The sequence below is a fragment of the Ornithorhynchus anatinus genome, chromosome 3, assembly GCF_004115215.2.
Source record: "Ornithorhynchus anatinus isolate Pmale09 chromosome 3, mOrnAna1.pri.v4, whole genome shotgun sequence".
NCBI lineage: Eukaryota > Metazoa > Chordata > Mammalia > Monotremata > Ornithorhynchidae > Ornithorhynchus > Ornithorhynchus anatinus.
The window spans coordinates 21,195,941-21,222,186 of NC_041730.1; the positions used below are offsets into that span (position 1 = coordinate 21,195,941).

General features: G+C 46.6%; 1 protein-coding gene across 7 annotated transcripts in view; it reads left to right on the forward strand.

The window, feature by feature from the left end:
- Positions 1 to 26,246, forward strand: part of CELF1 (CUGBP Elav-like family member 1) — a 66,711-nt gene that overhangs the window by 19,792 nt on the left and 20,673 nt on the right. For 5 of the 7 annotated variants that reach the window (XM_029058962.2, XM_029058964.2, XM_029058966.2 and 2 more), the window contains exons 2-3: positions 12,022 to 12,064; positions 25,492 to 25,679. In XM_029058962.2, coding sequence (XP_028914795.1) covers positions 25,502 to 25,679 — 178 coding nt within the window. In that variant the 5' untranslated portion in view covers positions 12,022 to 12,064; positions 25,492 to 25,501. Of the gene's footprint in view, positions 1 to 891; positions 989 to 12,021; positions 12,065 to 18,810; positions 18,900 to 25,491; positions 25,680 to 26,246 lie in introns of those variants that run through there. The other 2 variants (XM_029058963.2, XM_029058965.2) reach the window with 2 other exon arrangements.

Sequence of the window (26,246 nt, forward strand, 5' to 3'; positions counted from 1 at the left end):
ACAGTTTTTTTCTGTTTGTTATAGACTATAGTTCGAGTACCAGGTGTGATTTAAGCCTTTCCTTGGGCTTAAACAAACAAAAAAAATGTCCTGAGTAGATTCCAAGTCAAGCAATAAAAGCCAGTGGCCGTTTTTTCCATTATTAACACTTGCTAGGAAGGAAGCTTCTGTTTAATCAGAAATGCATCTTGGTGTACATCAGTCAACAAACGCAAAAATAGTCTTTTAGAGAAAGCTTATTTAAAAGGTAGCCCATTGATCACCGGTAACACAGATTATTTTTTTAGAACGGTGTAATTGAGAGAGACTAGGCAGGTCCCACTGAAAGCAGCAGGCCTGGCCCGTGAAGATCAGGGCCCAGGTCTGAGAGGCCACGCCAAGCAAATGCCGATTTTGCCCGGAACGTTAAATTCCCGGAGTGAGGTGATGAATCCGACTCTCCTCCTCACCGTCGAGTTGATGAGTGGGAATCACACCCAGTAAGTTTTTCACTATGCTCCTTTCACCAAAATGGAATGTCAGACCTTATTTAAGGCTCCGTTCATATACCTTTTATTTTTTTTTTCCTTGTTTCTGTTTCTCATCCAGAGCAGTCTGACACAGAGAATGTGTGTGCGTGCTCGCGTGTGTCTCTGTGCGTGTGTGTGTGTGTGTGTCTGTGCCTGTGCGGCTTTCAGGGATGGCCCCTTTTCAGCGACCATGTATGGGTAAAGCTGTTCAGCTCCCCGCTCCTCCCTCTCCGAGAGCTGAGCAGAATCCGTTCTGCTGAAGCTGCTGTTCCACTTTCTGCTTTCTATATTTGTCCAGCGGCAGCGACGGCGGCGGGCTCGGCACACTAGCTAGGCCGTGTGGTTGGCCCCGTGCACCGGCTCTTGGCATTCGCCGCTCCGGCTGTCAGAGCCGAGGCTTGCAGTCTGTGTCCTTGCGTGCGTCCGTCTGTCTGTCTGTGTGCGTATCTGTGGAGGACTGGTTTTCCCCAGTGGAAGAGGTGATCCGTTGAGTATTTCTCCGTCTTGTCCATTTTAAACCGTTAGAAACCGTGTTTCGGAAGCCGGGAGGGGAGAGGAGCCCTGCGATTGTCTGGCAGAATGTGTGGGGAGCAGGTTCTCCGTACAGTAGTAAGGCGATGCTGCCGAACCTTTGGATGTGGGGCCAGAAGCCAAGAAGTGGTCCTTGGACCCCTCGTTAAAAAAAAAAAATATTCACGTCAAGGGTAGGTCTGGACCTGCTGTTCCTGCTTGACATAGTATGGGCTCGCAAGGGGCGAGACCCTCCCGAAAGGAGGTGCCGCGGTTGTACCTGGCATAGGGTGAGTGAGGGCAGAGCCGATTCCCGGAGCCGATGCTGAGAAATGGACTGTATGGAATGCCTTATTAGGAAGGGCTCGAAAGTTCTCATTTTACACCGTCTGCATGTCGAGGTCTCGCTTCGCGGTGCCGCTGTTGTTCTTTTCTACTGACTCTTGTTTAGCGTTTACCTTGGACTTTTAAATTCTTCAGAGTGCTTTCTAAAGATGTGCTGTGTGTTAGCCCATCACACCCCTTTCTTTGTTTGAGCTTTGAATCATCCCCCTTGGGAAAGGGAGTTTCAGAAAAATGGCTCGACTTACCTATCGCCACAGGGAATTTGGGTCAAATACTGGTACGGTTTGTCTGGTTCTGTGGTCAGGAAAATCAGACACCTTCCCCGTTCACCTCCTGGTTTTTGGTTGGGGGCTAAGGGGGGTTGTCGTCGTTTCCAGAGGCTTTTGGAGACGTTCTAATTAAAGGAAGGTACAAGGGGAATTTCACTTTCAGTAGATTGTTTTTGCATAGCCTTTTTGGTTTGCTTCTTTGTATTAGTGCCCTTCAGTTTTTTCTGGCTGTCCAAATATGTGCAGTTGAAAACAAGACCTGCTGGTTGGTGGTTCTGTGAACTAGTTGTGCTTGTGGCTGGAGGTTATTTAGCTGTAAGTGTGTACCTTTCTGAAAACCGTAGTATTGCAGTAGTGGGCTTGGTAGGCTTTGTAACGTTCTTTTGAGCTGCACTGCTAGTCTTTTCCAATACGTATCCCACATTTGGCCATCTTTTCGACTTATATAAGCACCCACTTTTTTTTTTTAAGGTTCGTGGTGAGAATCTTTGAAAACTGATTCCAGAATTATCCTGAAAACTGCCGGGGGTGGAAGATTCTGCCTCATCTTCCTCATCTGACACTTCCCCATTCACTCTAATCAGTCAATTGTTTTTATTGGGCCTCTACTGGAGGGGGGAGGTCCAGCAGATTATATCAGGTATTCATAGATTCGAAACTAGTGTTTGAATTTGAATTGAAATTAAAGATCACAGTGTACAGTTCTGCATACCGGCAGTCAGTGACGGAATTTCCTATTTGTCAGGTGGTCTATATGTAGACTAACCCTGTTCTGATTAAGCTGGCGCATAACTGGCTTTTTATAAACAGTGCTGGGCAGTTTTGGAAAAAATATACACATATCTTGGACTTGGAAGGCTCATGGCTAAAGTGATCTGCATACTTTCCACAAACCCCCAGCTGCTCTCCTGAAATGCTTGGACTTCATGTCATGCATGCTCAGGTCAGTTTCTAAAACATTCTGGGATTTAAAATATGGACATCCAATATTCTGGGGGTTTAACCTCAAACTCCCTCCCTGTTTGGCTCCCTACATCAAGGAAGCAGTATGGCCTAGTGGAATGAGCATCGGCCTGGGGGTCAGAGGACCTACGTTCTAATCTCAGCTCTGCCACATGTTTGCTGTGTGGCCGTGGGCAAGCCATTTAACTTCTCTGTGCTTCAGTTACCTCATCTGTAAAACGGGAATTAAGATCATGAGCCCTTTGTGGGGCAGGGATTGTGTTCAACCCAATTATCTTGTATCTACCCCAGCTCTTAATACGGTGCCTGGCACATAGTAAGCACTTAACAAATGCCAATTTAAAAGAAAATACATTGAGGAGTTTACAGATTTTGAGTGCAGGCCCTGTTGTCCCAGTTTTTAAGAAAACTATGATCTGTATGCCCTGAGTTGTAAAATGAAGAATGATGTCATTTCTACGGCTGTCAGGTATTTCATTTTAGAGAAAATGAAAATCCTGTTAAGGTGGAGATCACCTATGATAATCTACTGGGTGCTTGCTTTGGGTTTCTCTCTATTTGAATTTGGTCATTTAAAAACAATATTTTGGTGAGAGTGGCAATATAAATATATCATTTACTATGAATAATGATGCTGATTGCACTGGGCTAGATACAAGATAATAATTGTAGTATTTGGTCAGCGCTTACTATGTGAGTAAAGCACTGGTCTAAGTGCTGGGGTAAGTACAAGATAATCTAGTGGGACACAGTCCCTGCCCCACATGGAACTCACAGGCCAAGTAGGAAGGATGTGGCTATTGAATCCCCATTTTACAGATGAGGTAGCTGAGGCCCAGAGAAGATAAGTAACTTGCCCAAGGTCACGCTGACAAGTGGCAGAGCCAAGATTAGAAGCGAGGTCCCCCGACTCCCAGTCCGGGGCTCCTTGCACTAGACCATATTGCTACTTCTTATCATCAGACTCCACGTAGCCCCTATCACGTGCAGGGCTCACAATTTAAGGGGGAGGGAGAATGTGTGTTTTATCCCCAGTTTACAGATGAGGAAACCGAGGCACAGAGAAGTTAAGTGAGTGGCCAAAATTACATAGCTTGCGAGTGGCAGAGCCGAGGTGGGCTTCCCGGCTTTCAATCCCAAACCTTTTCCACAAATCCACTAGCGGCTTCAGGGTCATCGTTTGTAAGTGTAGCCAATTCCCTGATCCCCTGTGGTGGAGGGAAGGGGAGGGATAGCGTGAATGAATGAAATCCTTAAGAGAGCCCAGCACAGTCTATTTAGCTATTGAATTCAAATCCCTTCTCAGTCGAATGCTTACAGACTTTTTCTGCATTCACCTGTTGACGGAGGAGAAGCCTGATGCTTGGGCAACCTGAAGAGCGGATACCAAGAACCTGGCTAAATGTGAGAAATAATTGCAAAAGACAGAAAGAAAGATGAATTTAGAAATTAATATTATAATTTTAGGAAAAATACTGAATTGGGTTTTGACCGTCTTTGTGAGAAGTTAAGTGGATTTAAAGAAAAATCAAACTGCATTCCCCCTAATCTTTGCCTTTCTCTAAAAAGACCTTCTCTCCCCTCCCCTAAAGAAAAAGAATTCAAAGCCCTGATGGACTGAGGAGCACATTAACCTTTGAATGTGATTTGAAAGGAATCCCCACTTTGCCACTTTTCTGCTATGTGACCTTGGGCAAGTCACTTCTCTCAGTTACTTCATCTCGAAAATGGGCATTTAATGTTGTGAGCCCCGTGTGGGACAGGGACTGCCCAACGTGATTAGCTTGTATCTACACCAGCGTTTAGTAGAGTGCCTGGCGCATAGTAAGCACTTAACAAATACCATAAAAAAAGGAAGGAAAAAACAGAAATAGAGGGAGCCCATAACCGGGCCTCTAAACATGAAGATAATTGTTTTAAATGAGTGATTGGAGTGGTGAAAAGGCTGTAAGTGGAAGTTTAAATGGAAGTGTTTCAGATAAAGGTATAGCTTGAGGTGACTGATTGCTTTTGGGGGCATCAAGCTGACTTCATGGTGAATGTCCTCTTGGCATACCAAACTATATGTCTGCATGACCCAGATGGCAGGGCCGTCATCTAACCTCTTCCAACTGAAAGGGGCTAATCGCTGTTTCTGGTCTCACAGAAGGACCGAGTAAAGTCTCCTAAATGACAACCTGGACCCATCTCCTGAAAAGTCCATACAAACCCTGTGTTGGGTTGCCTGCTGGAGGGTGGTGGTGGGGCAGATGGGGCAGGTGGGATTCTTAGCTGTCTGTCGTGGGGCTGTGGAGATAAGGGGTCAGAGAGCTAAGTTCTTCGGGAATAGCGTCCTGGGCTGAGAGCTTGTCTGCATTTTGAAGAGGTAGGTAACCTGTGTGAAAGAGCCCAAACAGCAGATGTGGCTATCATCATCCATGCATAGAAGCTCCTTATGGGCCCACAGTGACTTCCCCGGGTTGGCAGTCCTCAGTAAGACAGCCATTCATGTAAGACCCAGCCCACGCCCTCCTGAAAGCGAAGTCACGGCCGGCCATCCAGTGTTGCATCGGAGAGCGCGGCCCCACTCTCCTGGAGCTGGGGGTGAACTGGGCTCCGGAGTTTATCTGCGGAAGGCTCTGCGAAAGGTAGCGGGGGAGGGGGAGGTGAAAGAGTTAATACGAAGGGCTCTTCATTTAAAATCGGACCCATGCAGCGAAGCCATCCTGCAAGTGGGAGCGTGAAACCATATTGCAAGTGGGAACGTAGCTTTGCTCATCTGGGAATTGAGAAGAAGAGAACACGCTGTGAGGGAGCTTAACATCAGAACCCCCTCGTCTTTCCCTGTTCTTCTTGGCACGAAGACTTTCGAGAAAGAGTTCAAACTAGAAAAGATTTTCCACTTGATCCGGTTTTGAAGCTGCTTTGATTCCTTACTGAAACACTATTCCGATAACGGTATTTATAGAAGTTGTTTTGACATGGGATCTTGCTCTGTCCCTCTGCCTTCGTTACCGGAATACAGCTAATGTTGCACTCTGCCTGGCAGGAAAGATTGAATGAAGAAAATGTTACGCAGAAATATGCGTACACTTCAGAGGTGATTGAAATTAGGCCAGCTCCGTCCAAGCTGCATGAGTGTCAATTGAAATTACTACAGAAATGTAGGAAGGCAGAATATAATTGCCCCAATTCAACGTCGGCCCTACTGGGATGTTAGAATCTCTGGTCCCGTTCATGCATTAAAGTTCCAGGCGGTGCGAAAAGGAGGAGAAGCAAGGCTCGTTTGAGGTGAGAGGTTCAATTGGTGTTTTGCTTTCAAATCTCAACCCTTAAGAGATACAATCTTAATATTTGCAATTAAGAAGTCCCACACTCTAGAATTTGGCGAGGTTGGGAGGCAGAAGGTTTTACGAATGTGAATGCAATCGAGCCGTTACTTGCGGTGGAATGGAGCCAGGAACAGGTGACCAAAATCTCTTGGGGGGCTCTCAAAATCCCCTGGGGAATGAGAGAAGCTGGCTGCAGTGGCAGAGCCAGTTGGAGTTATTGCTGAAGAGCAGAGACAGGTTGTCAGAAAAGTAGAAAACAGCAATCACTTCACCTCCATTGCTCCTTTTCCCTTTTCTTCTTCGTGACTGGCAATGATAGAATCATAGGACTGAAGGGAGCCAGAGAAGATGATTTGGTTAGGCTCCCATTGAGAAAAAAGATGGGCCTCTTAACTACTCTTAAAGAGTTCCAAAGTTATACATCAACCTCTGCTGGTAGCTTCTCCTAGTGTATCACCTCAGTCAAATTCTTCTCTGTGTCCGACCAGACTCTTTCACTCTTCAATTTAAGACCATTTTCCCATGTGTGAACCGAGGTGGGCATGACCCTCTCAAGCTTTTGGAGCAGAAATGCTCCTTCCGTGCTCAGGTTATGGACCTCACCTTCTCTCTCTTTTTAAGGCCCTTTTTTTTTCCTTTTAAACATTAGTAAGTGAAGCTTACAAGACGCTATTTTAAAACGCCGACAGTGATTAAGCCCTCTAAAAGAAGTTTAGTCACATTGTGCTTATGTGGGCCCACCATATGGCCCAGCAGGGGTGAATTGGAGAAGTGGGTTGAAATAAAAATGTAATTCAAGTTAGTGACTCACTGGATGAAATCAGCTGCTCAGATCTGGCCTCATGACAGGCCAGTGGAATGGAAGAGGAGATGCTGTCTATAATTTGAGTCAGTGGTGTGGGGCTGTCCTAGGAAAGGCTGTATTCATTAGATATCACCATCGGACAAATAGTGGGGCAGATACTTCCCCAGCGCAGGCTCCCACGGTGAATCTTGCCCTTTGCAAGAGTGGAGCTGCCCCAGCAAGGTTCCCACTCATTTCCTGTACACAGTCCTGCCACCTCTGCCTTTTCTGATTCTCAATCGTTAGTCGCTAGTTAAGCGCCAGGAGTGCCAGAGACCAGCTAAGTATTTCACACCTATTTGCACAATTGGAAGTTTGGAATTGGAAAACTAGTGGGGTACCATAAATATAACTCTGTGTGTGTGTGTGTGTGTGTGTGTGTGTGTGTGTGTGTGTGTGTGTACATATATATACATATATGGGAGGGGGCACAATTTGGAGTCTGTAGGTTTACTATACCTACCATATGTGAATTCCCATCTGTGCATTCACTAACTGCTGCTGTGCTCAGACTTCCTGCAGTGCCCATATGGCTTGCAAAGCTAGGACTGGGAAAGGATATGTGTGGGGGGGAGAGGACAAGGGGGGCACCTTAGAAAAACAGGAGGATGGGACAGTAGGGGCTGAGAAGGAAGCAGCCCCATGCGGACCTGGCCGGAGCTTAGTTCTTCCCTTCCTCTTTTACAAATGCAAACATCCCATCTCTCATCTCTGCTCCTGACCTTGTCATTTCCTTGTGGCGTGAGGCTGGAGCTGAGGCAGTGGGAAAGAAGTGGAGCTGGTACAAGGAACTGAATCTCACCCAGCTCTGAATTGACTCGGTCACGTTTCTTTATCCCCAGTCAGTTAGGGAAAAGGAAGAAAAGCAGGGGTGCTTATTATCGGATGGTATCTAATGGTGGTTCCCAGATTTTGGATGGCAAAATTGAAGCAGGGTCAGGGGAAGAAAAGAGAAAGAGATAGGGAGGGAGAATAAAAGAATAGGTGTGTTTTCCATTTTGCCTATTGTATTGGCCATTCTTTTCCTGGAAGGCTGGAAATAGAGCGTGTTTCATTTGTTAGAGCAAGTTGTCACGGCAGAATTATTCAGAGCTTTTACACAACTGTGTTAAGGTAGGGTAGAATGGGTTCAAAGGAAAGCAAAACTTGTGAGAGAAACGGAAGAAATAGGCCCCTAAGGTAAGGAACAGGTCTGTGCCGACGACTGCCTGGTTTGGAGAATGATTCTTTTGTGGGAGAATGAGATCCGTTTGTCTGGGTTCAGGGAGAGGGCAGGAATCATAATGACTCACGAATCTTCAAGAACAGAGGCAGAGGCCTCTGGCCTTGAAAATAGGATGGATTCGGTGGCAGTCGGGGGCAAGGGAGACTTCTGTGCCCTTGGGATTGTCAGTTTTCAGGGTGGGTGGACAAACCCGTAGCCAGCCAGAATTCCGGTCCCTTTAGTCGGTTCCTGGCAGGCAGCTGGGCGAGATTCCCCAGGTGAGCTGAGCGTCCCTCTCACTGGGTTACGGAATGAGGCCGGCAGCTCCTCTCCCCATAACGCAGCCCCAAAGTGGGTGAGCCGGGGGCTCCTTTTGCTGGTGGTGACTTCCAGAGCCTATGTTGGGACTCTTTGGGGCCTTGCTGGACTCTGGACCAGTTCTCTCCTCTTTCAGATGCAGAGACCAGCTAGGGGTTTCTTTCGGCTCGCACTGGAGGCCTGAGGGAGCTGATGCCCCTGAAAGGGTCACGCTCTAGACCCCATGCTCCCTACGCTCAAGTTTGACCCTACACTCAAAATGAAAGGTTGGTGGTAATAGGTTCCCAGAGTAATAGAGTAGTAGCGGAGCAAGGCTCAGTGGAAAGAGCCCGGGCTTGGGAATTGGAGATCATGAGTTCAAATCCCGGGTCTGCCACTTGTCGGCTGTGTGACTGTGAGCAAGTCACTTGACTTCTCTGTGCCTCAGTTATCTCGTCTGTAAAAAATGGGGACTAACTGAGCCTCACGTGGGACAACCTGATTACCATGTATCTACCCCAACGCTTAGAACAGTGCTCTGCACATAGTAAACGCTTAACAAATACCAACATTATTATTATTAAATCGAATTGAACGAGATGAATTAGAGATGAAACGTCGTTGTGCAGGCTTTTGGGTGATTTCTTCTACAGTCGGCCCTCTAGATCAAAAACTCCTGTGCACAGGGAATGGGTCTACCAACTTGGTTATATTGTACTCTCCCAAATGCTTAGTACTGTGCTCTAAACACAAGCGCTCAGTAAATAGAGTTGGATTTTTAATCCAGGTCAACCTGTGTATAATCTGGTTGTGGGTTTTGTGTAAGTGAAGAGGAATGACTATCCTCAGTTCTGCCATACATATTATTTTCAGTAGTCATCTTGGCCAGAAGGTGATTGGGGAATTACATAATTTTCTGATAATGTGAGCCTGGTTGGGCGTGGCATGCTATGTTGTAGAAGAAACGGTTTGTGCACATCTGCATGGTGTCTGACTGGGTGATTACTACAGTGCAAGTTTTTCTTAACCAGAGGTTTTCCAAGAATGCGGTGCTCATTTTGGAGAACTGGATGTGTACTCCATTCTTCCCAAATGCATATTTTAACTGCATGCTTTGGATAGAGCCTCATTAGAGATTCAGGGAACACCTTCAAGGTATTTGTCTCTCTGGACAGAACACTATGTGATGTCAAAAGAAACGGGGCTGCACTTGTCGGTCTAGGTGTACAAACTATAACGCAGAATCCATCAGGAATGTAGCCCCTGCATTACAGGAGAACGGAATAATCACAGATCTGAGAACACGGAACACCAGAGAGGTCCTCTTTGCATTTGTTTTATCAAAATTCCTATTATAGGAATGGATTTCATCCAACTTTTCCTGGGCCCCTTAAGTTAGCGTGGCTCCGACATCTTTATCTTCACCCCTGACCTCTCTTCTGATCTGCTCTCGTTCTCATATTTCGCCATTCCTCTGAGACCTCTCCACTTGGCTCTCTCGCTGCCAAAGCTCATCCATCGTTCCCAATGGGAGACTTTGTCACCGTATCAATCGTAATGTAACAAAAAATTGAACACAACTTTCCTCCTAAGCTCGCCTCTCCTCCGCATTTTCCCATCATTGCCATTTTCTCGGCCTGACACGATTTTAGCCTTGGAGTTCTCTCGGTTCCTCTCTTTCTCCCATATCGAATCTACCACCAAGTGTTGCTGATGGTTTTTCATGAATCGGTCCATTCCTCTCCAGTCTTGCCTTAATACAAGCCTTTACTACTTAGTGGCTGGATTTCACAAGCGACCCCTTGCTGTACTCTCCGCTCAGTCTATCCGATCTGCATCAACACAGTTCATCTTTCTCAAACGTCAGTCAGATCGTGGCGCTTCTTTCTTAGGTATCTTACACTGACTTGTGTGTTTTATTTTAAAACAAAGCTCTTGACCATCATTTTCAAAACTCTCCACCAGCCGACTCCCTCATGCCTTGCAGCTTATGTCCCACTGTGATTTGTGCTTTCAGTTGCACCCGAGTTAACGTCCTCACCATCCTCCTACCTGACTCTCCCACCCCTGAGTCGACAACCTCCCTTCCTAGAATGCCCTCCCCTATGCTTTTCTGTCTGAGCTTCATCGATTGATTGTTTGCAGCCATTTTCTTGCTACTACAGTTTTCAAACCTACTAAAAACTCATCTTCTCCCCCGCTGCCCTGGTCACGTCATCTACCTCAGCCCCCCGGCCCCGACCACCTCTCGGAATCTTCGCTTGCCTTTTCCTTTGGATCGTGTGCTCTTGAAGAGCCAGACCTTTGTCTTAGTCTCTCTCTAAATTCCCCTCACTACCTAAGTAGAGTGTGCTCTGTTCATGGTAAGTGCTCAGCTCAGATGGTAGCCCAGATCTGTTCTTAAACTTAAACCAGTGTCGATCCATGTCTTTAACAGTTCAGTTGGTTTAACCCGCTTTGCGACGTCGTTTACGTTGTTAATACTCATCATACTTCTCTTGGTTATATCGACGGTGGGATTAGAAAGATATCCTCCGAAGTGAATTATTGGCCCACGATTGACCCAGTCAGTGCTCATCATGCTTCTAGCTTGGTAGTTTACGTCTCAGGATAGCACACTTGTAATTAAGTCCTCTGTAAATGCAGTACCACTGTGTAATAAACTCCAAAATGCAAGTGCCCCTTTGTTTTTGGCAACGCGCTATTGAATTTATAAAGGAGTGTCATTCAACAAAAACATCCAAAATCGATCCTCCACGTTTTGTTACCGAGAGGTTTTGCTGTACTGATCTGGGCCTGAAATCCGCACGCCATTTAAGAAGCGTGTCCTGTTTCAGCGACTCCTGTGGTTTTCACAAAAGGCAGCCTGGGGACAGAGTTCCTGTTTCATTTCTGCTCTGGGACTGTCTTTGTCTTCAAAATTTCTCTTCTCGCTTCCCAATCTTTGTCCTTGATAACCTTCACCAGTTTTCTGTCTCAGCCACTTCGACGATTGTAGTCGTTGGAGGTGGTGGTGTTATCCAGATTTCTGAGATTCTGGGAAACAAGGTTGGCACTGATATTAAACGGAAAGATAAGTTGTGTTTTTTTTAATAGCGTAGAGCAGGTTGATGTAGTGGGTTGTTCAGTTTTCTTTTGAACTAGACCACAATCTACAGCTTTCTATGGTTTCTGTGGTTACCCACCCTGCCTGGGGCTGCCGAGATTCATTTGTGCAGCTCCTGCAGAAGTTCTTCTGTTTCTTCCTGTGATGACTTGCTGCCCCAGAAATAAGGAAGTTTGCATTGGTTGTCTAGAACAGTAATCACCAGAAATACCACAGTAATGAAATGACCCTCAATCCCTAAGAGATTTTCTTTGTCTTTGTTCTTTTGATTTCCCTTTTCCCAATGCCTCTTCTGTAGGTGATTCTAATATTGAGTAGGTGTGTGTTCATAAAGTTGTGTGTCCTAGCGATGCGTTCGCAAATTCCCAGCCCAAGCAATTGACTTGGAGTGCAGCCATGGCTACTTTTGTTAAACCTTTGGGCGCCCGTTTCCCATGCTACTTAGGGATTTTTCAAGTACTTTGAATTGTGCCTTAAAGGTATTGGGTTTGAAAGCATTCACCTGGAAGAGAGAAAAAGCCTTGTTTTTTGGTTTGTTTGTTTTTTTTTTTACTTCAGGTAGTAAAAGGTTTTTGTTCCAAAAGAGAGACATTGCATGTGAAAACATGAAATGTGTTTTGGTATTTTTTAAGTCAATGTGCATTTTTTTCCCTCTGTTTCTAGACTGAAGACTGAAATCCAGAGGAAGAGAGGTGTGTAACGACAGGTAAGATCTGGAAACTGGATTTTTCATCGGTATGTAATTAGGCTTCTATATAGGACCTAATTAGGTAGAATTTTAGTTGTGTTCAGAAAAAACGAGGACTCACTTCCAAAATTCTGTGACATTTTCAGTCTATTCTCCTAAATGCCACCATCTTTGGTGTCTAGGTGGGGAAAAAAAATCCGTACACAGTAAAGCATTTGCAGATGTCTCTATTCCCGGATGAGCGTTTGAAAATTTCAGGCTAATTATTTATTCTTTGAACGTTTGAAAATTGTATTATGGAATATAATAAATTCTACCTAGCTTCAGTTTAAAATAAATGATATTTAACGAAATTCTAAACAAAATGCAAATATTTGCATTACTCTTGACTTCCTCACACCCCCAGCCACTTCCATATCTCCATCCCCTCTCCCTGCATTTGCTTAGCTCTGTCTGAAATAGGTGATTGGAATAGGGGAGGGGCGAAATCCGGCAGCTGTTAAGCAGTTCTCCATCTCTCCAGAACAGTCAGATTGGAGTCAGAACAAGGAAGGTTAGCTAGCATCCCAGGAGAGGAGTTGAGGCTGGGCACTGCAACTTACCTTCTACCTTGGGTATGTATGAAATGTGGACTTCTAACCAGTCTTGGTGAGCTAATACATTTCTTATGCATGAGTTGGCTGCCTGTCAGAAAAGGTTACTAGAAAAAGTCAGTTTATTCCTGGAATTCTTATACTACTTCTGAGATTTTAAATAAAATTGACATGCTAGGGATTATGGACATAGTACTCCTTTAATATAAAATGCGGATTGTCACGGATAAAAATCTATAATAGTCATAGAGACCGCTGTACCTTTTACTTCGGGTAGTTAAAGGTTTTTGTTCCAAAAGAGAGACATTGCATGTGAAAACATGAAACGCGTTTTGGTATTTTTTAAGTCAGTGTTCATTATGTGCATGTGCAATGTGCATACTGTGTAACCATAGTATGATTGATGTTTAAAGTTTGTAGAAAGAAAAAAAAGTTAGGGTAAATGTCCCAACACAAGCACATGTAATTTTCCTTGTGAAGTAAGAATTAGCTCAGTTGTAGTTAAACCAGTACTCCCCCAAATGCTTTAGTACAGTGTGCTGCACACAGTAATCATTCAATAAATATTGATTGATTCAAGAGAATGACTTGTAGCTCACAAACCATATGCAACTCTTTGGCTCATGATTTACCAACAAGCCTTAAAAGTTGAGTAGACCGAGGAATCGGGGATATCAGGCTTCTCCCCAGTACTTCTTTCCAATCCTGGGATTGTTGCTTTTTTAAGCCACTGACACCTTTGAGGCTTAAAATAAGGGTCCATTGGAGTGGAGCAGTGCACTAGGAAAAGAACCTCCATCTCCAGGGAGAATAACGTTCTAATCCTGAACACACAGAATCTGGGGAGAAGAGTGGGTGTGTATGTATGCGGGGGTGGGGTGTTCGTTGTGCGTGCACACAGTCAAAGATGGTCACTGGAGATCCCAACCTCTACTCCAGAAATAATACCCAGCCCCCAGAGCGTAATCTCAAATTTCAGAACTCCATGTGTGTTCCTGGTCAACAGGATCTTAGAGCTCAAAGGTTAAATTAATCGCGGTACTTGGGATTAAACCACACTACAATAGAACACCAACTGACGATTTAACCAGTTTCAGCAGGACGTGGGCGTGCCTCTGCTTAGATCATAAGAAGGAAAGAGCGAGAATTACTCTTGTTCATTCAACGAACCGTCATATGCCCAGTCAAGAAAATACAGTGGAGAGTTGACTGGAAGGGAAGAACTGCCCTCTTGTTGTTCAGCTAGATACCATTGCCCGGAAAGGTTCTCTAGAGAATTGTCAGTTTGTAGAGCCCATGGAGCCCAAGTCAGCGAGGTAAGCGCCCCCCCCAAAAAAAGACACGGCCAAGTTCTGTCCACGGTCAATTCTCTCCCCATTCTCTTCCCTCCTCTCCTCTCATGGAGTTGGTGGGAGGAATGTGGTGGGACAGCAGCTGGGGCTGCTCACATGTGTGAAGATGCTGCAGATACATTCCCACATGTGAGCCCTGGAAGTGAGGCCCGTTCACATCCGATTGCTGCAGTTTCATGGTTTTAGCCTAAATTGGACTGGTCTTGGACGAAGTCCAAGAATTCTGGCCTGTGCTTGGCCCCACGGCGCAGAGCCCGCCAACATGTCAGCTCAGGTATGTGCCTGGTGAAGTGGCCTTGAGGAACTTCCTTCCGGGTTGTTGAGTTGGCAGCGGAATGTTGGCTGACCGAGAGGAGGGACTTCCTCTTCCTCAGCCTGGCTGGCAGTTGCAATTCTCTAGAGTTTTGTCTAGCTGAAGGTGTTTGGAGTTTGGAGAGGGTTCTCTTGGGCCAACCGACTTAGGTTTGGATGTCGTAACTAAATTTTTGTAATTTCCATGGGGTCAGATGCTGGGGCGACTCTGAGCCGATGGCGTGGCGGGTAACAGTCGTGTTTGTTGAGTGCTTACTGGGTGCAGAGCACTGTACTAAGCACTTGGGAGAGTACGATATAACAATAAGCAGACACGTTCCCTGCCCACAGTGAGCTTACAGCATAAAGTCTACAGTCTCACTCAGAGACAAAAGGCACCAGTGTAAAAAGAGGATGTTTCCTCTATCAGTGGCCCAGAAGTCCTCTTGTGCAGTCCTGAAAACTCTCCCAAATCCCTCTCTGGAAAGGCAAGAAGTGAGAAGCAGCGTGGCTCGGTGGAAAGAGGCCGGGCTTGGGAGTCAGAGCTCCACCACCTATCAGCTGTGTGACTGTGGGCAAGTCCCTTCACTTCTGTGGGCCTCAGTTGCCTCATATGTAAAATGGGAATGAAGACTGTGAGCCTCACGCGGGACAACCTGATTACCCTCTGTCTACCCTCCGCTCTCTCAATCCCATCCGTCTTTCCAATAGCATCTCGCCTCACCTTGCCGCCCTGTCCTCTCTTCCCACTCTCGACGATCAGGTCTCCGCTCTCAACTCCACCCTCTCTACTCATCTCGACTCTCTCGCCCCCCTTTCCCTCCGCCGCTCTCGCGCCACTAACCCACAGCCCTGGATCACCTCCTCCGTCCGCCTCCTACGCTCCTATGCTCGAGCTGCTGAGCGCCGCTGGCGAAAGTCCAAGCACCAAGCCGACCTCACACACTTCAAATTTATCCTTTCCTGCCTTAACTCTGCCCTCTCCTCCGCCAGGCAAAGCTTCTTCTCCTCCCTCATCGACACCCATGCCCGTCACCCCCGCCGATTGTTCCGGACCTTTAACTCTCTCCTTAGGCCCCCTGTTCCTCCCCCTCCCCCATCTCTCACCCCTAATGATCTGGCCACCTATTTCCTCACGAAAATCAACACGATCAGGTCTGAGCTTCCCAAAGTCACCCCTCCGCCTCTCCCCTCCCCCCCAACAACCCCCTCCCCTACTTTCCCATCCTTCCCTGCAGTATCCTCAGAGGAGATCTCCTCCCTCCTCGCAAGTGCCACCCCCTCCACCTGCGCCTCGGACCCCATTCCCTCTCACCTTCTTAAAACCATCGCCCCTGCCCTCCTCCCTTCCTTAACTTCTATTTTTAACCACTCAATCTCCAAGGGCTCCTTCCCCTCTGCCTTCAAACACGCCCACGTCTCCCCCATCCTAAAAAAACCCGCTCTTGACCCCACTTCCCCCTCCAGTTATCGTCCTATCTCCCTACTACCCTTCCTTTCCAAAATCTTAGAACGAGTCGTCTACAATCGATGCCTAGAATTCCTTAACTCCCATTCTCTCCTAGACCCCCTCCAATCTGGCTTCCGTCCCCTCCACTCTACCGAGACTGCTCTCTCTAAGGTCACCCATGACCTCCTTCTTGCCAAATCCAATGGCTCCTACTCCATTCTGATCCTCCTTGACCTCTCTGCTGCCTTTGACACTGTCGACCATCCCCTCCTCCTCCGTACCTTATCTCACCTTGGCTTCACGGACTCTGTCCTCTCCTGGTTCTCCTCTTACCTCTCTGGCCGATCATTCTCGGTCTCCTACGCTGGAGCCTCCTCCCCCTCCCATCCTTTAACTGTTGGAGTTCCTCAAGGGTCAGTTCTCGGCCCTCTTCTGTTCTTCATTTACACTCACTCCCTCGGTGAACTCATCCGCTCTCACGGCTTTGACTACCATCTCTACGCAGATGACACGCAGATCTACATCTCCGCCCCTGTCCTCTCCCCCTCCCTTCAGGCTCGCATCTCCTCCCGCCTCCGGGACGTCTCCACCTGGATGTCGGCCTGCCACCTAAAACTCAACATGAGCAAGACTGAGCTCCTCATCTTCCCTCCCAAGCCCGGTCCGCTCCCAGACTTCTCCATCACCGTGGATGGCACGACCATCCTTCCCGTCCCGCAGGCCCGCAATCTCGGTGTCATCCTTGACTCGTCCCTCTCGTTCACCCCACACATCCTATCCGTTACCGAGACCTGCCGGTTTCACCTCTACAATATCGCCAAGATCCGCCCTTTCCTCTCCACCCAAACGGCTACCTTACTATTACGGGCTCTCGTTATATCCCGGCTAGACTACTGTGTCAGCCTTCTCTCTGACCTCCCTTCCTCCTCTCTCGCCCCGCTCCGGTCTGTTCTTCACTCCGCTGCCCGGCTCATCTTCCTGCAGAAACGATCTGGGCATGTCACTCCCCTTCTTAAACAACTCCAGTGGTTGCCTATCGACCTCTGCTCCAAACAAAAACTCCTCACTCTAGGCTTCGAGGCTCTCCATCACCTTGCCCCTTCCTACCTCTCCTCCCTTCTCTCTTTCTACCGCCCACCCCGCACGCTCCGCTCCTCTGCCGCCCGCCTCCTCGCCGTCCCTCGGTCTCGCCTATCCCGCCGTCGACCCCCGGGTCGCGTCCTCCCGCGGTCCTGGAACGCCCTCCCTCCTCACCTCCGCCAAACTGATTCTCTTTCCCTCTTCAAAACCTTACTTAAAAATCACCTCCTCCAAGAGGCCTTCCCAGACTGAGCTCCTCTTCCCCCTCTACTCCCTCTGCCATCCCCCCTTTACCTCTCCGCAGCTAAAGCCTCATTTTCCCCTTTTCCCTCTGCTCCTCCACCTCTCCCTTCCCATCCCCACAGCACTGTACCCGTCCGCTCAACTGTCTATATTTTCGTTACCCTATTTATTTTGTTAATGAATTGTACATCGCCTTGATTCTATTTAGTTGCCATTGTTTTTACGAGATGTTCTTCCCCTTGACGCTGTTTAGTGCCATTGTTCTTGTCTGTCCGTCTCCCCCGATTAGACCGTAAGCCCGTCAAACGGCAGGGACTGTCTCTATCTGTTGCCGACTTGTTCATCCCAAGCGCTTAGTACAGTGCTCTGCACATAGTAAGCGCTCAATAAATACTATTAAATGAATGAATGAATGAATACCCCAGCGCTTAGAACAGTGCTCTGCACATAGTAAGCGCTTAACAAATACCAATATTACTAAGAAGGTAGCAGCTTGTTCTAACTTTTGTGGAGTTGAAAAGGGAATTTTTAGAAGTAAAGCAAAATGGTGGATGAGTTTGTCATTATTAGAATGGTAATAGTCTTAATACTCATATTTTAAGTCATAAGCCCTTCCTTTTAGGAAGTTAGAACTCTTTTCTCTTTAAAATACCTACCTACCAATAACCTTGGGAAAAAAACCTATATCCATGTAGCAGTTTGGCAACTATGCTTGGAAGTCTCAATTTTTCCCCAATATTCTTTAGTCCGTTTGCATTATAAAATCTGTCATTTCAAACCACCTCCTCCTGTCTTTAAACCTTCACAGATATCATTATAGACTCTTGATTTTTGCCCCGCTTACAGAGTATTTAAATGTAACTAATTTTCCTATAATCTTGGCTTCTTTACCATATTTTCAGCACAGGTAGATTGAATTTGCTGTATTTCCCTCTTCTCACTGGGGTTTGCAACACCTTCCAATTTAGAATTGACTTGAAATTTAATAAGCTGAACCCTTCCCCAAAGCTCAATACTTTGCTCTAATCAATTCCCCTTTGAGTTCCTTCCAATTTTTCTGCCAGTTGATGTGACACTTAGGGTAGCCAAGCTCATTCAATAATAAAATTCTACAAATGAGAATCATGCAGCCCAGGACCTAGAAGACATGATGCTTCCCTGTCCTAGCTTCACTCCTTTCCAGTCTGTCAGTAATACAGATCTAGGTCCAGTGATGGTAAAATGAACAGATTCCCCAAACACAATATGGTCTGTCTTCTCTGTGGATTCCAAGTAGGGTGACTGCTTATGCTGGACAAATTTAGGGGACAGATCCTTCAAAAAGCGGGCCTCTTCAAAAAAAAAAAAAAAAATTATGGGATTTTTTAAAACTTTGAAATGACCTAATTTATTCTTTGAAAATAATTTTTTACCGAGTCATGCCTGTCAACCAGATACACCTTTTACTTTATTTAATCCTGCCCCACTGAAAGTGCACCGCCATGTTTTTGGATTTTTTACCCCAAACCCGATCCGACAGTTGCCACTCCTCCCCTTCCCTGTCTGTCGCTCAATCAGTCTTATTTACTGAGCATCTGCAGTGTGCAGAGCACTGTACTGAGCCCTTGGGAGAGTACAGTAGAGTTAATCGGTAGGACCCCTGCCCCCAAGGAGCTTACCGTGTATCTTAAATTCTTTATTCTGCAGACCTCCCTGCTGCCTGGAATCCCGATGGTTGTGGGATAGGGACGGATCCAAAGTGATGGTGGTCCTCTCTCGGCCTCTTCCTCCCGCTTGTCCAGTGCCAGTCCACTATCCCATCCGTGCGGTTTGGAAAGGGGCACAGGTGGTCCCAGCGGGACAAGGTCAGCGGAGAAAAGCCATATGTATTTATGGGCCGGCTTGACGTGGGGCAGAGTTGCGTATATGTTCAGTTTATAAAAGTACAGAACAAAATGTGTCCCATGCTGATCTCACCCTAGCCGGGGCCATTTTAGGGAAATTGGACCCAAAAATGAGACATCCGGAATATGTGGGAAGCTGTTACGCTATTTCCACTTTCATCTGACCTCTCAGATTATTTATCTCCGTGGCAGCCAAGATCTTCAGTAGGACGTTCCTCCTTCTTTCAAGTCTGGCGCTGCCGATTCCGCTGCTTCCCCAAAGAAGCTGACCTTTAACCCAACCCTTTTAGCCTCTCGAAGGCTCCCTGACCCTCTTGACTTCCCAGCTACTCAGGGGAGCTTCACTAGGCCAGTTTTGCCCCCTCGCAAATTAGATAGATTTGGAAACCCATCTTTATTGTCTGCCCAAGCCGACTCGGGTCTGCTGAAACAGGTGTTTGCGTTCTTGCCGAAACGTGTAACGTGACGGCGGAGTAGGGAATGTGTTCCCGACAGCGTGAGCTTGGGTTGCGGTGTTGGAGGAAATGGTTGTGTACCCGTTTCTGGCATCTGACATGGAGCGAGTAGCTTCAGTGAGAATTTTCCTAAACATGGGAGTCTGCAAGAATGCAACTCGTCATGTTATTGGGGAAGTTAATCTACTTGGGTCCCCGGCTCTGCCACATTGCATATAGGAATGAGGCCCTGCTTTTAGCCACTTGACTAGCTGACATCAGTTTCCAAATCAGTTTCTACAGTGATTACTGGACACCTACTGTGTGAGGAGCCCTGGACTCTCAAGGACTCCAAACTCCCAAATCCTTCACACTCTCCTAGGGCCATAAAATCTGGTAGAATCGAATGGTGCAAGAAAGGTTTATCAGGTAGTGCCACTTGCAAGAACGATTATCAGATAATAGATAACGTGCTTAATTCAATCCCCAGATGATGCACTTGCTGCCTACCTAAATCTACCAGTAGAATAAATAGAGTATGAATGGAGAAAGTGTAGTTATCTAATTTGCTGTTTTCCCCTACGAACCCCTAAGGCTGCTTTCCGTGGCCTGGATTCCTCTGTCCTTCAGGAATTAATTTGGCCTCGCAACCATTTATGTTAGAATTACGAATTAATTGATCCCTGCAGTACCCTCTGTGAAGATTCTGGTGTTTTAGCCCTATCATTCCAAGGGACAATTGACCTGAAGAGAAATGCCCTGCCCTATGTTGTCCAGAGAAGCAGCTTGGCTCAGTGGAAAGGGCACGCGCTCAGGAGTCAGAGGTTGTGGGTTCTAATCCCGGCTCCGCCACTTACCAACTGTGTGACTTGGAGCAAGTTGCCTAACTTCTCTGTGCCTCAGTTACCTCATCTTTAAAATGGGGAATAAGACTGTGAGCCCCACGTGGGACAACCTGATTACCTTGTATCTACCCCAGCGCTTAGAACAGCGCATGGCACATAGTAAGCGTTTAACAAGTGTCATCATGATTATTATTACTAGCGATTTAAAGACGGTGTTGCCAACCCTTACCAGTTGGACAAGCACGGAGAGAGGGAGGAAGAGAGATCATGTCTGGGGCTGGGGGAAGTGATTTTCTGAGTCTTCCTGTCCGGCAACAGCATCCGTGGTAAGCACACAGTCCTCACTTGAGTTCTCAGTCTACCATTTGTAGTGGAGGGCTCCACTGATAGGTGGCTGCTGCCAATCCAGAAGTTGGCCCGGCCAGACTAGAAAAATTGCCCGGTGTGGCTGTGAAATAGTGTCCCTGGCACTTTCCCAGACCCTGCAGTCTGGATATCAAGCAGATTGGGTCAATACCAGAAAGATAGCAGCTTCCCTTTACAAGAACTAGAACTTCCAGCTCTGTCCTTAGGCCAGGCTCTTTTCCCTCATGTTATTTTCAACGGTCCATTTGTAAAGCCCCATGTGGGACAACCTGATTGCCCTGTGTCTACCCCAGTGCTTAGAACAGTGCTCGGCACACAGTAAGCGCTTAACAAATACCAACATTATTATTAAAGTAATAGCCAAAATGAAGGGGCTTCACTGATCTCTCCTTCAGTGTTCCTGCACTAGGCCAGATTTCCTCTGTAACCTTCCAGCCGCTGGGATCTGATTTGAGCAGGGTGTAATGGAGATTGAGCCTCCGACTTTGCAGCATCAAGGTGAGGGGCAATTTCAGGCTAGAATTTGAAAAATATTCTTGGACTCTTTTGCCGAAGCTTCGGCACCCCAACACTGATCTTTGAAAAGCCGTCACTTGTTAGGTGAAGGAAGGTGGAATCAAGTCAGGGATGGGAACACCTAGCGCGCCGTGACTCCCAGAACCGTCCATCCTCACTGCTTTCGCTACACAAAGGAATTTCCCTGTATAAATTCCGCTTCCTTTTCATTATCATTGTGATATTTTGTTTCTAGAAATCTTTTCATCCTCAATCAACCGGGGGTCTGAATAAACAATCCTTTCTCAAAACACCATTCAGAGACAGCAAACGTGACTCTTCCCGTATTATTTAGGGGAAACTGAATCAGAGAGGTGGATAGGTTCTCCCCAAGCCTTACGGCGTGAGTCAGTAACCAAGCTGGGAAAAGAACAGGGTATATTCCCCTCCCCGTCTCCTCTCATGTAACCATCGGGTACCATTGTAAGACCGTTTGCCTTCGACAGCTTCTAATTTTGTTGCCATCGTACTTCTGGCAGTTCACTGGGGCCCGGTAGGACCGTAGTACTGTCTGTGCCCATCGTTGGTATTTGATAGACAGAAACCTTGGGGCGGCACTTAGCGGCAACTAGAGTTCTCCTTTCCCACTCCGTCAGCTAGGTGAGGGAGGCCGTGTGAAGCCTCAGGTAATACTGAGTTATGGGAACCTGAAGAATGGATATTTGGGGTAAAGAGTTTGAGGGCTAAAGACCTGGAGTTTGTGTTTCTTCCGCTCTATCGCCCACTGCTATCTTCATGGATCTGACAGTCTGTTTATCTGACGGTGCACTCAGGACTGCTTCGCCAGGGAAAATCGCACAAAACAAGCCGAGTGCATCAGCACTTTCATTGTGTGCTGAGCTGAGCCTCCCTTCATATGGTCACATCTCCCTTTTAACCCAGGACTACCATTCCCTTCCCCAGTCTAGCCTCCTTCTGTGGCATTAGCCGCCAGTCTCCCTGAGCTCCTGGTTCTGTACCGTGGGTAGTTGTGGAGCCCGGGAGGCCGAACTGTGTACGCCTGTGATTCAGACAGGTTCAGCGGGGTAGTGCTGTTGGCTCGTGAAGCCAGAGTGAGGCAATGGCCGCATTTAAGTTGGATTTTCTTCCAGAAATGATGGTGGATCGTTGTTCTTTGAACGTCAGTCCTCTGTAAGTATTTTGTGGCTACCTTTCTAATTTGCATCCTAACCTGAAGGATCAGAAATGTTGCTTGGGCTCTTATTTCCCTAATCCGTCCATGGCCCCCCCCCCCCCCCCCCCGCCCCGTCTAAAGAGAAAGGAAAAACTGGTGTAAGGGATACGGAAAGATGGATCCTTTCGAGTCCTTTCCATCGAGATGCTCTCTCCATGGTTTATTTGATCTGTCACCACCTCCTCATTAAAATGCAAGGATTCCAACCCCTTCAAAATGTTCCCTTCCATCTGTTTTAAGGCACTTTTAAAACTCTAGCTTTAACGCTGTGCTGATGTTATCATTTCATCTGCTCAATGCTAGGAACCACTACTGGACTTTCTTCCGAGAAGTAAAACTGAAAAAGTTTATAAGACTAAGTCCCAGCTACCTCGCATCTGGCTAATGGCCATACTGGGAATTTCGGTCTCTAAATTTGTGAGCATTTGAACTCATTGGAACTAGTCCTTTATAAATAAGAGGTGGAAGCGGTGATGCTTTTGAGGAATCCGTTGGCTCCCTCTCTGAACCCAGGTGGATTCTAACTTAGCACAGATTTATCACTATTTTACAGTGGAGCAAGGGACCAGGACAGGTTTGGTATCCACTCCTTGGGCCTTGATTTTCCTTAGGAAGTGCATATTCATGTTTTGGGGGTTTTTGTTGTTTGTTCTTGGTCAGAGCTCCAAAATTATTAAAACTAATTCTGATTGGGTAACTTGCTCAAATCCTAAACAAGAATAGGACTCTCCCCTTCTTTATGGTATTTGTTAAGTGCTTAATATGTGCCATGAACTCTTCTGGGGTAGATACAAGGTAATCAGGTTGGACACAGTCCCTGTCCCACATAGGGATTACAGTCTTAATTCCCATTTTACAAGTGAAGTGACTGAATCACAGAGAAGTGAAGTGACCTATCCAAGGTCACACAACAGACTAGTGACAGAGTCAGGATTAGAGCCCAGGTCCTTCTGATTCCCAGGCCCTGCTCTATCCCCGAGGCCATGCTGCTCCTCTCCTAAGCCCTGAAGGAGGCAGGAGAGTAGGAAGAAGAACCTAAAAAGGTGTTGAATTATAGGCCTCGTTTAGGAAAGCGTGTTTCCAACCCTCCGATCTCAATTGCAGTAGCCTACTTGAGGCCGTCAGCCATTCCTCATCCCTGAGTTACTCCAGGCCGGGATGGATAGCTGTCAAACCTGGTAGTAGTTGCTAGTGAAAACCATAGAGTCAGTCTGAGGAGAATTAGGTAGAACAGGTAGAACCTAACAACTGAGTCTGAGTCACTTTTTTGGGGGGAAGGGAAAGGAGAGGCAATCTCAAAATTGGATTTATTTATTTATTTCCCACTATCAAGGGGTAACTAAATCAATTTGGACTACTCTGTAGAGAAAGTCCCTTTTCCTGGTCTCTCCCTTCCAAGATCATGGTAATTAATATGTGGTCCAACCTGATGATCTGGCATCTGCCACAGAGCTTAGTACAGTGCCTGGCACATAGAAAACGCTTAATGAGAACCTTTAAAAATAATAGTAATGTATCTGAGAGGCTGAACCTGGGAGAAGAGAGCCGCTGCAAAACCCTCCTTCATATGGGATCTTCAAAGCCTATTGTTTATGCTTCAGCATTGAAATTTGGATGAATACACCAGTGCCTTCCAAATATATAGACTAGAGTGAAGAGGTGTTCCCGGAAGTCAAAAGCTGAGAATTAAGTCTAATGAAGGGTTCCAAGTCATGTTGGCATAAGAAAGAACTTTCACCCAAAACAGCGCTTGAAAAGCCAAAGTCTCCAAAATTTGATTGCTCTCCGATGACTTTTGGTATTCTTTTGGGCTTTCTCTTCCTGCATCCTTGGAGTTAAACCTGACTTTTCTCCTTCGGGACCCGGCTTCTCCAATATTCATATGTACGTTATGCACGGAGGGGGTAATAATATGAAGAAGAGTTCCCAGGGGACAAACAGTGTAAGAAAAGAGGAAAGAACATGTAAGTGGGCATTTTGGATCTAGTGACTAGAAAAAACTGGAAGCCAGACTGTCATGAACAAGTGAGGAAAATTCTGAAGAGGTCACAGAAAAAAGAGGAATTGAGCAGTTAGAACAGTGCTTGGCACGTAGTAAGTGCTTAACAAATACCATCATCATCATCATGTAGGTGAAAGCAGTTTCAGAAGAAAAGATGGGTACTGGATTCAAGGGGATTTAGGATAGACAAAATAGACTTGTTAAAGACCTGTGTTTTCAAGGATCATGAGGTTACAGGAAGGAGAGAGGGTTGGTGATGAATGGGGCAAGAAAAATCAAGAAAAGGTTTATTTGGGATTAAGTACAACCAGCCTGTCTAAAACAGAAGTGGGACAAAGTTGAACAAATCAATAGGATGAGGAGTGTGATGAGGGCTTGAAGAAACCGGTTGTTAGTTAAAGGAGCAAATTGATGGATGGAAAGTTGAGTACTGGGGTAAGAGGAAGTTTAAATAAAAAAACTCTTGGAAGAGGAGAAGAAGAAAATGTAAGGAAAGGAAAAACACTAGAATATTATCTAAGCAAGTTTTAACTTAAGGGGATTGAATCAGAGTTAACTAAGAAAGTTGGCAGAGTGAAGAGGTGTTCACAGAAGTCAAAAGGTGAGAATTAAGTGTGATGAAAGGTTCTAAGTCATGTTGGCATAAAAAGGAACTTTCACCCATAACAGTGCTCGAAAAGCCAAAGTCTCCAAAATTTGATTGGTCTGCATGACTTTTGGTATTCTTTTGGGCTTTCTCTTCCCGCATCCTTGGAGGTAGAGTTAAACCTGACTTTTCTCCTTCGGGGCCCGGCTTCTCCAATTCCGTCCTGCGGTGAAATTCTCACGCTGGCAGAAGAACAGCCCGATCTTTTCCGTAGCAACAGACTGTGATGTCCTAAACACAGGATGGTGACTTTACTGCAGCAACCAACAGAAGGGGAAACTATGATGGGATGGTCAGGGAACGCATGTAACACACCAGTGCAAGATTAGCAAAGGGAACGAATAACTGAGTGAACTTCCTTTGGAAGATTTTTTTTTCCAACTTGTTATGGTGAAGAGTCCATTTAAGACACCTGAACAATCTCTTTTGGGAGCTACTGAGCAGTTGGCTATTTGGTGTGGAAGTAGCCAGATAAAAGAGAATTCCTCTGATGTGCCTCTATAACAGAAGCCTCTCCCAATTTTTATGCAGCTCGAAGAAAATGAACGGCACACTAGATCACCCGGACCAACCTGACCTCGACGCCATCAAGATGTTTGTAGGCCAGGTTCCACGGAGCTGGTCTGAGAAGGATCTGAGGGAACTCTTTGAACAGTATGGTGCTGTCTATGAAATCAATGTCCTGCGTGACAGGAGCCAAAACCCTCCTCAGAGCAAAGGTGAGTTAAAGGCTACCCTTCCTTTAACGTCTGTGTGTCTCTCCTCCCCAAGAGGGAGAGAGAGAAATGGACACACACAAACACCTACCCAACCCCCGCCAAGACTCTCTTTGCAGCCAACCCAGATGGGAGGATGGGCTCTCTCATCCGGAAGGGCGGATGGCCCTTGTTCCTGAGACTTCAGGATCAAGAACCAGTGTCAAGGAATTGACTGTAGTTCTGGTGGCCAGCGCGGGGCTTCTCACCCTCTGCCATCCCCTCCAGTGGTATTCCCACCGGGGCCTGGGGTAGGAAGCAGGCGGGCCTGCAGCACACGGCAGGCAGGGCACGTGTGACGGCACGTGTGATCTCGGCCCACGTTAGCTGCAGGCAGAACTGGGACTGAAACCCGGGTCTCCGGCTTCCCAAGGCAGTGCACTTTCCACTTGACCAAAAAGCAGGGCTCCCGTGACACTTAATGCACTTTTACTAGGTGAGCACAGTCTCCGCCTCCTCCTGTAGCTGGTTCCAGCCAGATATTCAAGTGGCACCACTGTTCAACAATTTAAGAATGACTAATATAATTTT